Here is a 14,463-nt window from a genome sequence, read left to right on the forward strand (position 1 = left end):
AAGATGAATCAGTTAGGTTGTTACTGACTTGTTAATAAAATGCCTATTGTATGTTATTTATTGCAGTGAGAACACACCAAAGAGGCCCAGTGTATGTGGATTCTCTGTGAGATGGGCCTGGTCCACGCTGACAGCTAGGCTCGCGAACAAGCCCGACTTAGCCTACACGCCCAGGTACATGGAAGGTAGGGCCTTTCAACTACTGCGGGATGGAAAAATTCAAGGTCACAGCACAGCATTTTTATTAATTCTGTCCTGGAATGGAGACTGCAGGAGTGTGAGGCCTGATCTCTAGGAGACAGTGGGGCAGTTAGAGGACCTGAGGTCTACCAAACCTTGAAGGAATGCAAATATAGAATGCAAGTTAAAGTTTACCTAATAGACACACTGTCATAACTCATAAATATATACAGCCATTATTGTTGTATATGTAGAAAAAACTTTTAAAAATTAAATACAAATTGATCTTCTTCAATCTTCTTCATTACACGTATTCACATAATTGAGTCCTTAGTTGATAAAAATGTAAGGACTTACCTGTAAAAGTTCCACTGTAAGATTTTTTTTGTTTGTTTGGCTTGTTTTTTTTTTTTTTTTTAAAGATTTATTTATTTTATGTATAGGAGTACACTGTTGCTGTCCTCAGACACACCAGAGGAGGGCATCAGATCCCATTACAGATGGTTGTGAGCCACCATGTGGTTGCTGGGATTTGAACTCAGGACCTCTGGAAGAGCAGTCAATGCTCTTAACCACTGAGCCATCTCTCCAGCCCTGTTATATTTTTTTGAGACAGGATTTCTCTACGTAGCCCTGGCTGTCCTGGATCTCACTCTGTAAACCAGGCTGGCTTTGAACTGAAAGATCTGCCTGCCTTTCCCCTCTGAGTGCTGCGATTAAAGGTGAGCATCCCCTCCCCCGCACACAGCTTGTAACTTTATTTTGGCTTTTTGAGACAGAGTCTTTGTACCTAGCTCTGGCCATCCCAGAATTCACTGTGTAGACCGGGCTGGCCCCAGTCTCACAGAAATACACTGGTCTCTATCTCCTGAGTGCCAAGATTAAAGGCATGTGCCAACATGCTCACTGTAAGCTTTTTTAAAAAATTATTTGTATAGATCAGGTATGAAAAGTGCCTTACACAGCACAGCTCATTTGCATCTTAACATCCCTATATGCACAGTTGTGCATGTTGAATGACAATGGCCCCATTCATATATTTGAACACTTGGTCCCCAGTTCATAGAAGGGTTAGGGGGGGTGGCCTTGTTGGAGTAGGTGTGTCACAGGGGGGGGGGGTAATGTTTTGAGGTTTCCAAAGCCTAGGCCTTCCCAGTTACCTCTTTGCCTCCTGCATGAGGATCAGTGTGGTGGTTTGAATCTGCTTAGTCCATGGGGTAGCACTGTTAGGAGGTGTGGCCTTGTTGGAGGAAGTGTGTCACTGTAGGGGTGGGCTTTGAGACTCTCTTCCTATATCCCTGTGAGATGGTCTGCTCTCCTGGCTTCCTTTGGGTGAAGATGTAGAACTCTCAGCTCCTTCAGCACCATGCCTGTGTGGACGATGCCACACTTCCTGCCATGAAGATAATGAACTGAGCACTTTCTTTTCTAAGTTCTTCTGGTCATAGTGTTTTGTTCCAGCAGTAGAAGAGTAACTAAAGGCACAGACATAGTTACGCATGCCTTTAGTGCCAGCACCAAGGGAGGTAGAGGCAGGAAAGTCTCTGTGACTTTGGGGTCAGTCTAGTCTGCATGTGAGGTTTCTGGAAAGCCCGGTCTACATAGTGAGACCCTGTCTCGAAAACTAAAACAAGCAAGCGAATAAGCAAAGAGGAAAAAAAAAAACTGAGTGAAAGAAAGAAAAGAGAAAGATAACTAACAGTTTAATTATTTTCTTGAAAATCAGGGACAAAGGTGATTGTTCCATTGTTTCCCACAGTCTAGATCTGACAGACTGGATCTTCTCTGGGACAATTTCGTGTTGGGAGCGATGCCCTTAAAACCCTCCATTATTGATGTTAATAGTATAGTTAGAGTTAAGTATGGCTGGGTTCATGGAAAATCTCCAGCCAGCTACAGAAGACTAATTCAAATCTGGTGGTCAGGATGCCCAGTGATATGACAAACCTGTGACCTTTCTGAAAAACCAACATCCTGTTGACATCAGCTGACCGCAAGCGCACTGTGTCCTTGGCTTGCACAGATGCTTCCCACTCCCCCCTCCCTCTGCTACGCCTGCTGTGGTATAAATTCAGCCTTGGGAAAAAATAAAACTGTCGCCTTGATCAGACTCTTGGCGTCCTTCTTCGAGTCTCTTGTCCCCCATTCTCTCCTAGGTGGTCCCCAACCTCCGCTGACTGCCCTGTGGACTGGGGCAATTTTGTTTTAAACTATTGGACTAGACCGAGGCAAACAATATTTTTTTTTTCTATAGCAGAGTAAACCTGTACTCCCCTTGTTTTTAATTAAAACTTTTTGATGACTCTACATCTGGCCAAAAACAAGGTTGAAGACTTCCTCAGTGCCTTGCTGCTCTCTTCCTCTCTGACCCTATTTTCTACCTTGGTCTCTGTAGAAGACCAAGCCTTTTTCCCCTCCACCAGGCTGTGTTTGCTGTGCTCTGGTCCCAGAAGCACTTCCTTTCTGAACTCAATGACCTAATCAGGAATCCCACATTCCGCTTTTGCCTGAATTTGGTCTCAGAAAACCCGTGTATTAAAGTGACAACCATCTTTACTTCTGGCTTCTCCCACTTCACTTGGCTCTCTCCTCCTTTTCCAAGTTCTTAGCTCGTTCAGTCTGGGTTATCTCAAACGATGTTCCCAGAGGAAATGATTGTATATGCATATGTTGGGTAAAAGGTAAAGGAAGAGTCTTGGAGATGAAGAAACAAAGGGGGCTGGAAAGATGGCTCAGTGGTTAAGAGCTCTGACTGCCCTTCTGTAGATCCATGAGTTCAGTTCCCAGCAGCCACCTAGAGGCGGGAAGTGCCTGGGAAATGAGAGACACCCAAGCAGATCCTTTTAGATTTCTGATTTCTGACCTACTACACATTATCGAATACATAGTATACAGGCATGAATGAAGCCTATTTGCGGATCACGGGGTCATGTCACAATGTCAAAGATCAGTCATTCTGAAGAAAGACTGTTGGGATTCTGGTCAGTGGGTATCAGTTCTTCCTACTCTTCCTTCCAGGTACCTTGGGACCACGTGACCTCAGCTACAGCTTTCATATAGCTGTTTATTACTGTCAAGAACCACTCTGGTGTCCTGCTCTGGGGTAGGCAGGTTTTACACCTTCTGGTGCTTCATGTACTGAAGGGTGATGAACCTCATTTTGGAGGGTGGAAATGGGGTAACCTTTAAGAGGGGTGCCTGGCGGGAAGTAACTATGTCCTCCAGTCATTGTTCCTGGAAGAGACGAATGGTGTTCTTTTACACTGAATTACTTCCCTGCAAGAATTGGTTGTTATAGAAAAGGGAGAGGCTGGTCCTTAAAGCTGCCTGGCATCCTCTTTCCTATACAAGCCTTTCCGCATGTGATCCTGGATCTGCTGTTCTGATCCTATCCAGAATGAGAACCTCACCAGATAGATGTTAACCGTACAGGCCACTCTAACTGGGTTTTCACCTCTGAAACTGTGGGAACATTTCAATGTGTGTGTGTGTGTGTGTGTGTGTGTGTGTGTGTGTGTGTGTATGAACATATGTATGTATGCTTTCCTACACACAGGGTTTCTCTGTATAATAGTCCTAGCTGTCTGGAACTCACTGTGCACCAGGCTGGCCTCAGACTCATAGAGATCTACCTGCCTCTACCACCACACCCACCTTCAACATGCATTGTTTTTATTTGTGTGTATGCATCTGTTTGAGTGTACACCACCTAAGTGTGGATGTCCACAGAGGTCAGAAGGTGACACTGGATTCTCTGGAATGACAGGTAGTCGTGGGGCATTTGCTGTGAGTGCTGGGAGCAGATCTCAGATCCTCTGGAAGAGCAGCAAATGTCTTACCCACAGATCCATCTGTCTAGCCCCCAAAACAATGAGTGAGTTATAAACCTCGTTTCCCTTTGTATCACCCAACCTCAGGTATGTCTCTGCCCGTTGATGCCTTGCGAAGGTCAATCTTCACTGTGTTGTCTCAAGAGTCAACACTCTCTCCTGGCAATGTCCTTGAGCCCCCATCACACGCTTGGAAGAGAGATCGTAAGCAAGTTCTCCTCAAATGGACCAGCATGAAGTCCACTGATGCCAATACCCTCTCACTATGATAGTCACTCACGTAAACCTGAGTTCCTTCCTAAGACCCTGTTTTTTGGGACTTGGCAGTTGAATGTGTGGAAGGTTACAACCTTGCTTGAGGAACACTGTCTGGAGTTCTGTCTCCAGTACTAAATAGAATCCTGAAAACACTTGCTACCACAATCTTCTGCTGCTTCCAAATGTGAAGTAGGTGTTCCTCTGTTCTAAACGAGTCCTTAGCAGGGAAAGGAAGAAGAGAGAGATACAAATGCATCAATGAAGAGGAACCAACCGACTTTATTGTTTCAGAGGAAAATTGATTTAGACATAAATCACACTTAATAGCTGAAAACAAAATGTCTATATTCCATCTAAGAATCATGGTCATTGATTTTTTTAAAGTTTATTTATTTAATATATGAGTGCTCTGCTGCATATACATCCGCCTGCCTGAAGAAGGCATCAGATTTTCCTAAAGATGGTTGTGAGTCACCATGTGGTTGCTGGGAACTGAACTCAGGACCTGTGGAAGAGCAGCCAGTGAGCCATCTTGTCAGCCCCCAGTCATTGATTTTTAATCATTACTTGTCCCTGTTCCTCAGTAGAACAATACATTAGAGTCTGGGTGGGGGGGGGATGAGTCCATCATGACTAACTCCTATCAAAGAATTTATCTCTTGATTTCTAGTGGAGAAATAGGGATCTAAGGAAGAGGTAATTGGCTCTATATGAAAAGAAGGGTACCAGGCCACCCTTACACTAGATTTGCGGTGGAGAGACGGCGTCCATCAGGATTTTCTTCAGGATGTTCTTGGTGTCCTTGGCAACTAAGAGGAGCATGCGTTTATGTCTCATGCGTTTGAAACAGTGGCATAAGCACGGGAGAAATTTAAACAAACAGAAGAGTGCATTCACAGTTGTACAGGTCATCAGCCGCAGTTTCCAGTCCGCTCTGCGGAGAGTGTGGAAGTCTTGGGACTTTATGTTGGCCTTGTACTCCATGACTACTGTCCCCATACCGTGAGCTATCTGCTGAAGTGATTCATCATCGATACCAAATATCAATCGGTACCTTTTCAGACACTCCCCCATGTCATCATCATCTCTGACCCCGAGAGAACTCTTCAAGCGCCCGTTGGCTATTATCTGGTTCCAGTTGGCTACTTTGTCACCGATGATCTTCTCATAAATGACATAAAGGGTCTTTAAGGGTTCACAGCACCTGATGTTGGACAGGTCTGTCTGAAGTGTGTTCCTAAGTTCCGGGAAGTCATGCAGGAGAGGGTCTAGATTGGATACTAGGAATATGGGAACTTCCTTCACTCCCTCCTTCTGGAGATTCTCCCGTATATTCTCCTGGATATTCTGTATGAGCCGGACCTCTGATAGGACGCTCGTGCTGAGGTCCCGGTCCAGCTTGGTCCAGATGACATAGAACCTCTTTCCCATGCTCTGGATGATTTTGGCCAGCTTCACGTGATTTGAGCTGAACTGCTCCGAGGCGACGATGATGAATAAGTCACACGTACTGAATTTCATCTCTTCTATATAGTTCTCTACGGTTTGGGCTGTGGCCCCCAATCCAGGTAGGTCCCACAGTACCACATTGGGAAAGTGGGATGAGGAGTACTCAGCCCGTGTCTGGGTGGTCCTTACTACCCCAGTGGGAGCCGAGGCATCTTCCTCATGGCCAATGATTCGAAGTGCATTGATGAAAGATGACATGCCATTGCCCGAGTCCCCAGTCACGAAGATGCTCACTGGGATTTGGGACAATGTTGCCACAGTCTCCTTGACTCCATAGACCAGTTCCGGTAGTTTTCCTTCTTTTAAAGCTCTTTCAGTGCTCCTACTGATCTCAGGCAAACTGCTACAGCCTATTTGGTATGAAGGGACGGAGGGGAAGGACAAGTTCAGTGGAGCATTATGGGTACTGGTCTCTGGCATCTTGGGGAGTAGTGGAGCAGCCTGTAGGATTAAAAGGTTGGGGCATTAGACACAGCATGGTCTACGAATTGTCAGGCTTTACAGCACAGCCTCCGGGTTTCAGACACTCAACCAGAGAAGTCGCAAAGACGCTTCATTTACAAACAGAACAATTTAGGAGACAATTGCATGTCACAGAGGGACGTTCCCGGGGATGGCTGTGCAATCGTTGTGTGAGGGGCTCTATTTCAAGAGCAGAACGGCAGATGTTACACATATCACACAGGCCCTGTACCAAGCAAGCTAAATGAGCAGACAGGATCAACAACTGAAAGCGCTAGCAGCCAGCTCTCCTCACTAAGCTCCGTGCTGGTAAGGAAGAGCCTGCAAGCCTCAAGTATAATTTATTCTTTTCTAAAAAGCACACATTCTGCCCTTTCCTCTTTCAAATGATGTTTTTATTCGGGATCATCTCTCCCACCAGCTTCATGAAATAAGTCAAGACAATTTCTAAATGGCCTACTACTGATTCTTTGGTCAGAACTTATATTCCTACATTTCTGTACATTACTGTTGGTAGTGTTATTGTTATTGGGAGTGCACAAGTTGATGTATGAAAGTAGATTTTTCTTGTTGGCTGATTCCTTGCAATGAAATTATAGCATTTATGAGAGTAGGGCATGACCAAGAAGAGACTTGGTGATATTGAACTCGAGTTGGAAGAGGCGAGTCTGGTCTCAAAATGGAGGGCCACGATCCAAAGGAACCAGAGCACCTGAGGAAGCTGTTTATTGGTGGTCTGAACTTTGAAACCACAGATGATAGCTTAGGAGAACATTTTGAGAAATGGGGCACACTTACAGACTGTGTGGTAATGAGAGATCCTCAAACAAAACGTTCCAGAGGCTTTGGTTTTGTGGCCTACTCTTGTGTGGAAGAGGTGGATGCTGCAATGTGTGCTTGGCCACACAAGGTTGATGGACATGTGGTGGAACCAGACAGAGCTGTTTCTAGAGCTGTTTCTGTACAGCCTGGTGCCCATTTAATGGTGAAGAAAATTTTTGTTGGTGGTATTAAAGAGAATACAGAAGAATATAATCTGAGAGACTACTTTGAAAAGTATGGCAAGATTGAAACCACAGAAGTTATGGAGGACAGGCAGAGTGGGAAAAAGAGGATTTGCTTTTGTAACTTTTGATGATCAGGACACAGTTGATAAAATTGTTGTTCAGAAATACCACACTATTAATGGGCATAATTGTGAAGTGAAAAGGGCCCTTTCTAAACAAGAGATGCAGTCTGCCGGGTCACAGAGAGGTCATGGAGGTGGATCTGGCACTTTATGGGATGTGGAGGAAACTTGGGTGGCAGAGGAGACTATGGTGGTGGAGGTGGTGGCAGCAGAGGCAGTAATGGAGGTGGTGATGGTGGACTTAATGGATTTGGAGGTGATGGTGGCAACTATGGTGGTGGTCCTGGTTACAGTAGTAGAGGAGGTAGTGAACCAGGATATGGAAACCAAGGTGGTGGATCTGGTGGTGGTGGTGAGGATATGATGGTTACAATGAAGGAGGAAATTTTGGTGGAGGCAACTATGGTGGTGGTGGGAACTATAATGACTTTGGAAACTATAGTAGACAGCAACAATCTAATTATGGACCCATGAAGGGGGAGAGTTTTGGTGGAAGAAGCTTAGGCAGTCCCTATGGTGGTGGCTATGGATCTGGAGGTGGCAGTGGTGGATACGGTAGCAGGAGGTTTTAAAATAAAACAGAAACAAAGGGCTACAGTTCTTAGCAGGAGAGAGAGGGAGGAGTTGTCAGGAAAGCTGCAGGTTACTTTGAGACAGTCGTCCTAAATGCATTAGGGGAACTGTAAAAATCTGCCACAGAAGAAAGAATGATCCACAGTCAGAAAAGTTACTGCAGGTTAAACAGGAAGCCCTTCTTGTTCAGGACTGTCATAGCCACAATTTGCAAAAGTGCAGCTATTGATTAATGCAATGTAGTGTCAATTAGATGTACATTCCTGAGGTCTTTTATCTGTTGTAGCTTTGTCTTTTTCTTTTTCTTTTCATTATGGTAGTGGTACCAGGAATAAAAAAATTAAGGAATTTTTAACATTTTTTTAAAAAAAGAAGAGACGGTTTGGGAATAACCAAGTGGATATCAATTAATTGTTTTTGTTTTTGATTGTTTTTGTTTTTCAAGACAGAGTTTCTCTGTGTGGATGGCCCTGGCTGTCCTGGAACTCACTCTGTAGACCAGGCTGGCTTTGTACTCAGAGATCCACTTGGCTCTGCACCTTTGGGATTAAAGGTGTGCACCAATGCCACCCAGCTAACCAAGTGGATTCTACATAATGTTACAGCACACAAACTGCTCCTTACTGATGAACTCGCAAAGTCCTCCTGTCATGAGTGATTGTTATGCTATCCTCTCTTAAAATTCACCTTTCCTCCTGTGCATGAATACAAATAAAAACATTCTATAATTCGGGGTTAGTGAGATGGCTGGCTCAGTAGCTAAGGGCACTTGCTGCTGAATCCGGTGACCTGAGTTCAATCGCAGGAATCCATGTGGAGAGAGAACTGACTAGTGAAAGCTATCTTCCAAACCACCCCTCACATGTGTGCTTGAGCATATGTACACACACACACACACACACACACACACACACACACACACACACAAAGCAATAAATTAAGACAATTCTAAATCCAAGGCCTTTTTTCTCTTTTGCCAATAGAGCCTTTCTGTCCCATTGGGAGTACCCAGGGGGACATCTGGGAACATCTGGAGACGTGTTTTGTCCTCACATCAAAGGAGGAGTTTCCCCTAGAACACTAACTTATTTATCTGTAGGACATCTGTGGGACACGCTCATGGCCACAGTACATCCACCAGCACAGCCTCTCATCTTGCAGCCTCCTCTGGCATGGGTACCCCTTTCACTTGAACCTTTTCTGTGACAGCACCTGAATACAGTCCATCTGCTCCCCATAGCCTGCTTCTCCAGTCTTGGGACTTGTATTCGTCCCAAGACTTGACAACGGTCAAGAGACCATTCCATGTTTGAGGAGCTCAGCTCTTTGCAACATGGACCCACTCTTGGAATGCCAATTTTCTACCTCAAGCACCAAAAAGTCGTGCTACCCACCTCGCAGGACTTGTGTGATGGTTTCATGACAAGATCCGTGTGATGCTTTCTGGGCACCTCTCAGCTCCCTGGTGAGGCTCTCTGGTTTTATTAGGGTCTCTGAGGAAGCCGTTCCTCAGGTTCTTCCTCCACTCTTAGACTCTAAGCACACAGCAAGAAGGTCCTGTGTCTTGAATCTGAGTTGGTTCCTTCGAATGCCTTATCTCACTTAATACTCCTCAAACCCTATTAGATAAGTGGTATTCATTATTGTTGATTGGGGACAAAGAAATAGAGACATATGAGTAAATAGCCTTTTCTTTTTTTGATACATGGTCTTCCTTTGTAGCCCGGGCTGACCTAAAACTTATGATCCTCCTATCTCAGTCTCCCTAGCGCCGAGATTACAGGGTTATAACACTGTGTCTAACAACCATCCCTGAATTATACACAGAGTATGTAAGAAATCCAAAGGTTGATCCCTGCAGTGTGACTCCATGTTTCTGTTTGTACAGTGAAGACAATCCTACTTAACAGAGGATTTGATGCATGCTGAGGAATTTTGTTTGGGAACCCTGATCTACTTACTGCCACCAGTTGTTGCTTACCCTTTATATGGATACACATTTCATAATTTTGGAGACTAATTTTTCTGTCCTCTTTTACATGCATCATATAACCGAATTGCAATGATAAAGGAGATACCCCCAGCCTCTCCAACTATACAGAAACTCGGTTTAGGGTTAAACTCATCAATAGATCAAGATGCTTTATCAAATGACTGCAAAGATGTCCAGAATTCAGTGAAGGGGGGGGGGATATGGGAAAGGTTGTCATATCACATCTGCATGGAGGCTGCAAGCCTGACAAGCCTCTGACTATAGACACGATTCAGGGTCCTCCTCCAGCAGTTCTTATTATGTTAGACTAGAGATGCTATGGAACAGCTGGGGTTGTACTTCCTGCTTTAGAGTCAAGTGAGCTGGGTATAAAAGCATTCTAGTGGACTGGTATATTCTGAGGCAAAGCTTGCTGCAAGCCAGGGGAATGAAGCTGGACAAACTTCAGGAGAATATTCTGTAATGGTGTGCAGAGATGGGGGGAGGGGAGAATGAGAAAAGAAGCTGTGTGACATTTAGTAGTGTCTCGTCCTCAAGGCAATCATCTCCTCTCCTCCTTGCCTGTCATTGGTCAGGGTCAACTTCTGTAGTATCTGCTCTACTTGACTGTGAGTTTCATTCACCAGAGTAGATGAGGAGCAAACCATGCTCTTCTTAGAACTACTTATGTAACTGTGCCTGGAGATGGAGACTTCCCATCCGCCTGCACACCTGAGCACCCTGTACTGAACCCTGACGGGGATGGCGCAGGTCACAGCTGCACACAGGAGCCGGTAACTCTCCAGAGGGTTGCTGAAGTCCATATATTACGAGCAGATTGGGAAAGGGCATGTGGATAACTGTGTGAAGCTGCAGGGTTCTCCAGGAGCCACACAGGAATGTTGGTGTGGACAGCCTTGGGATAGTGTGGCTCAGAACACCAACCCAGTATTTACAAAGAGCCCCAAGGATTCCTTCTGGGATTCAAGCGACCCTCCATTTCTTTTTTTGAGGGTCATGCCCAGATTATACTCCTATTTCGCCTCTCTGCACAGGCTTGAAAAACCCCAAAGAAGAGTATAGAGCCCTGTGGCTGTCGACCCAACTAGAGGTGGGGGTTAGGCCTGGAGAAGAGAATCAGACCAGTGAGGAATGTCTTTTGAGCCTCCTCACAGACACACAGAACGGAGAGCATGCTTGCCCACACCTGCCCGTAGCTGCATGAAAGGTGGCAGGCACCACACAATTCCCTCTGCTGCCACTTTATCCCATCTTAGTTCATCGAGCAGAGTTTCGCTATTTTCTACTTCAGTTAATTAACTTGGAAACATGCTTATTATAAACCACTAAATAAATTTCATGGCTTACCTGATGTAAAATTTACAAGTGGATTTTTTTCTGCATAGGCTCTATGCGTGGTTTGTGTATAAAACAATTATTATGAATCTCTCTCAGAAAGACTCAAGGAAACATGGGAACCAGACTGGACTAGTAATGAACCAAAAATCAAGGATTTTTGGGAACTGGTATCCTTGTGTGTGCTAAAACCCTCATTAATTCTTTGTTTGATTACTATTAGGAAAGACAGAAAAAAAAATCACGATGTTTATTTGGAAAGTGTGACAAACTTCCTCATGGTGAATGGGGACAATCCTGAGTCCACATGCTCTGGGAAGATGGTATTTGAAAAGCTCCCACCTCATTAACTATAAATTTACAGATTGGTGAATGAGGTGGTTCCTTAAACAGAGCCATTTTTTTTTTCAGTGCAAATAAAACATTTTAATGGAGTCAGACAAAAAAGTCATTAAGATACCTTATACTCAAATCCCACCCTGAGTTCTATCCCACTGATAAGAAACAAATTCTTTTTCTTCCCCCATATTTTTTCATGTATTCCGATCTCGGGCGTTTACTTTGTGCAGATATGAAGAGGCACTATCTTAGATTCCAAGAGAATATGAGTTGGCACACTCTGCCTTCCTTCTTCAAATTTAGCCAACATCAGAAAACCCACAAGGCCGAGAATATACAGGTGAGGTAAACATTTGCCTCCAGTCTGGTGGCTTAGACGGATCTGAGTAGCAAAGATTCAGCAGGGTTGTGTGGTACTGAAGACAGTCAGAGAGAGGCTCTGCTGTAGACACTGCATGAGCAAAGGAAGCCAGGCCCAAAGGTCACGTGACCTGGCTTCACGGGTTTTTATCGTTCATATTGTAGGGAAGAAAAGTTGGGGGTGGCCAAGCTTACTTACCTGATCCAGAAGAGTTATGTGTGATTCAATGTTAGTGGGCTTCCTGTAACGTCACCCCCTCCTTCTTTCTTAGAAATAAACGTTGCGGTCCTCCGGCAAAAGTTCTCTACAGAGAGACCCAGAACTGGAATCTAGACCCGGATGTTTAGAGATGAGATGCAGAGGTCTGGAGTTCTGAGAGGAGTGAACCAAGACGAGGTCTGATCGGGTGGATTTCCTTTCTGCCTCTGGTCTCTAAGCAGTTTGTCCTGCAGTTTCTAGATCTGAGATCTGTTTGCCAGGGCCCAGCCGGGAGGGGACTCCCAATAGAGAGTCGGTTTCAGTTTCTATTCCTTGAAACGAACTGGTTTTCAGAATTGGGCTGGGCCGGCTGCCTAGTATTCTTCAAATAGGAGCAGAGCCCTGCTGTGCTGACCCAAGTTCAACAGGGCTGAGATGAGGGATTGGGGGGGGGGGGCGGGGGCGGGTGGTGGAAGTGGGGGTGGGGCCATTGGGGTGGGAATTGTGTCCGCTTAGGGATTTTAACAGCCAGCCCAACATCAGAGCATTCTGTGCCTGAACCCTTTTCACATACATGGACACCACCTGTGGAGATGCTGGCCCTGGGTAATGTTAACCTCAAGACCCAGCAAACTCAGGCCCCTCAAGTGCTTGGAGGTGGCACTGAGATCTCGTTCCGTATGATTTGTTTTCCCTGTTCACTCGCTCACTTGGTTACTCACTGTCTTTTTAAGGGAGAATGTCAGAACACCGGCGCCTTGTCCTTCCTAGTGTTTGAGTGGGAAGAGGGTCTGAGCTGAGAGGGGGCATATTTCATTTTCCTTAGATCCTGGAGGTAGATTATTAGAGAGTCAGATACCTGAGCAAAAAGCAGGGATTGGACACTTTGACGGTGGCATAGAAGCACTGACCCCTGTGTGATGTTCTTCTCATGAAGAAAAGCAGAAATGTTTTCTAGCAACCGGCTACGGTCACAGTGTCAAAGCGGGCAGTGAGGAGGAGTGGAACTGCTTTCAGAGCCGTGGGCGGCTCCGTAATTCTCTTTGCTGCTCTGCGGTCCGGTCCGGGCGAGCTCTCACTGCACAGCTGAGCAAAGAGAAGCAGAGCTGAGCCTGTTCCATCCTCACTGCGAGTGAGGGAGAGGAATGAGGAGGCCCCTACTGGCGCTTTCTGGTGTCCCCAACACAACGTCTGCCCATTACAGGCTCAGTATTGACCAGAGGTTTGGGCAATGCGATCCTCTGGTCACAAGGAGCCCTCTCTGTCATCCCTCCGAGTGACCAGTAATGTGATCCTCTGCTAGTGCTGGTGGCTTTCTCTTTTTCCTTACTGGAAAAGACTGAGTTGCTGTGAATAGGAACAAATGTCAGCTGCTTTCACCTTCCTGTTTAACAAACTGGAGGGTCTGAGTGAAAGCTAGCATCTACCTTTGTTTGATCTCTCTAAGCCCTCAGCTTCTCTCCTTAAAGCCTGAGGAGAAACCAGGCTGCTGCAAATCTCTGGCTAATTTCGATCTTTAGAGACCGGAAAATTATATGTCCTGCTTTCTTTATGTGATTTCTATAAGAACAAACAGGAACAGGTCTGAGGACAGTACAGGATGGTCAAGAAGAGAGTTTCTGGAACCTTCTGTCTCAGTGAGCCAGCATTTCAACTCAGGAGATCTCATTACTCCAGAGACAGTGTCTCCCTTGATCTCAGAGTAGTCCTCTCAGGCTCTTGCTCCTGAGGAGGAACTGAGGCCGGCCACAGCAGGGGTTGTTATAACTGGGTGTCAGGTAAAGGTTCCTCAAGGCAGGATGATGTTATGGCTGGATGCAGCGGGTATTCAGAACGCAGGCAGTCTGCCCTTAAAAACATGCCACTTGCTGAGAATCTTTGGGTGGGAGCCTGGGGTTAGGCATCCCCGATGGAGGCAAGGCTGAGGGCTAAGTTCAGGTGGTTGCCCGTTTAGAAGCTGTGAGCGTGAACTGGGCCACAGGGACACAGGCATAATATTGCCAGTTGAGAAGTGGAGGGGGGAAGAGCTTGATGTGTAGACTACCTTGTGTCTCACTCATATAATAGTGAGTTCCAGGCCAGCTCGGGCTTTGTAGTGAGACTTTGGAAGAAAAATAAAATAAAAAATAAATAAAATAAATAAAAAATAAAAATAAATAAAAAATAAAAATAAAATAAAAAATAAAATTAAAAATCATATAAACAAAGAAAGAAGGTACACATTTTAATGAGTTTGCTATGCAAGGAATGTGGGAGTTTGGTCATCTCAAACTCAGAGTCTGTTACTGTCTTCTTC

The 14,463-nt window shown here is 45.3% G+C and overlaps 1 protein-coding gene across 3 annotated transcripts; it reads right to left on the reverse strand.

Annotated features, from left to right (window-relative positions):
• Positions 1-4,527: 4,527 nt before the first annotated feature.
• On the reverse strand, positions 4,528-12,460 carry Irgm (immunity-related GTPase M). 3 transcript variants are annotated; one of them, NM_001012007.1, is given in 3 exon segments: positions 4,528-6,218; positions 9,336-9,560; positions 12,168-12,460. In NM_001012007.1, coding segments are annotated over 2 exon segments (1,236 nt in total). In that variant the 5' UTR covers positions 9,363-9,560; positions 12,168-12,460; the 3' UTR covers positions 4,528-5,009.
• Positions 12,461-14,463: the final 2,003 nt, after the last annotated feature.

Source organism: Rattus norvegicus, chromosome 10 (genome assembly GCF_021556685.1).
Source record: "Rattus norvegicus strain SHRSP/BbbUtx chromosome 10, alternate assembly SHRSP_T2T, whole genome shotgun sequence".
Taxonomy (NCBI): domain Eukaryota; kingdom Metazoa; phylum Chordata; class Mammalia; order Rodentia; family Muridae; genus Rattus; species Rattus norvegicus.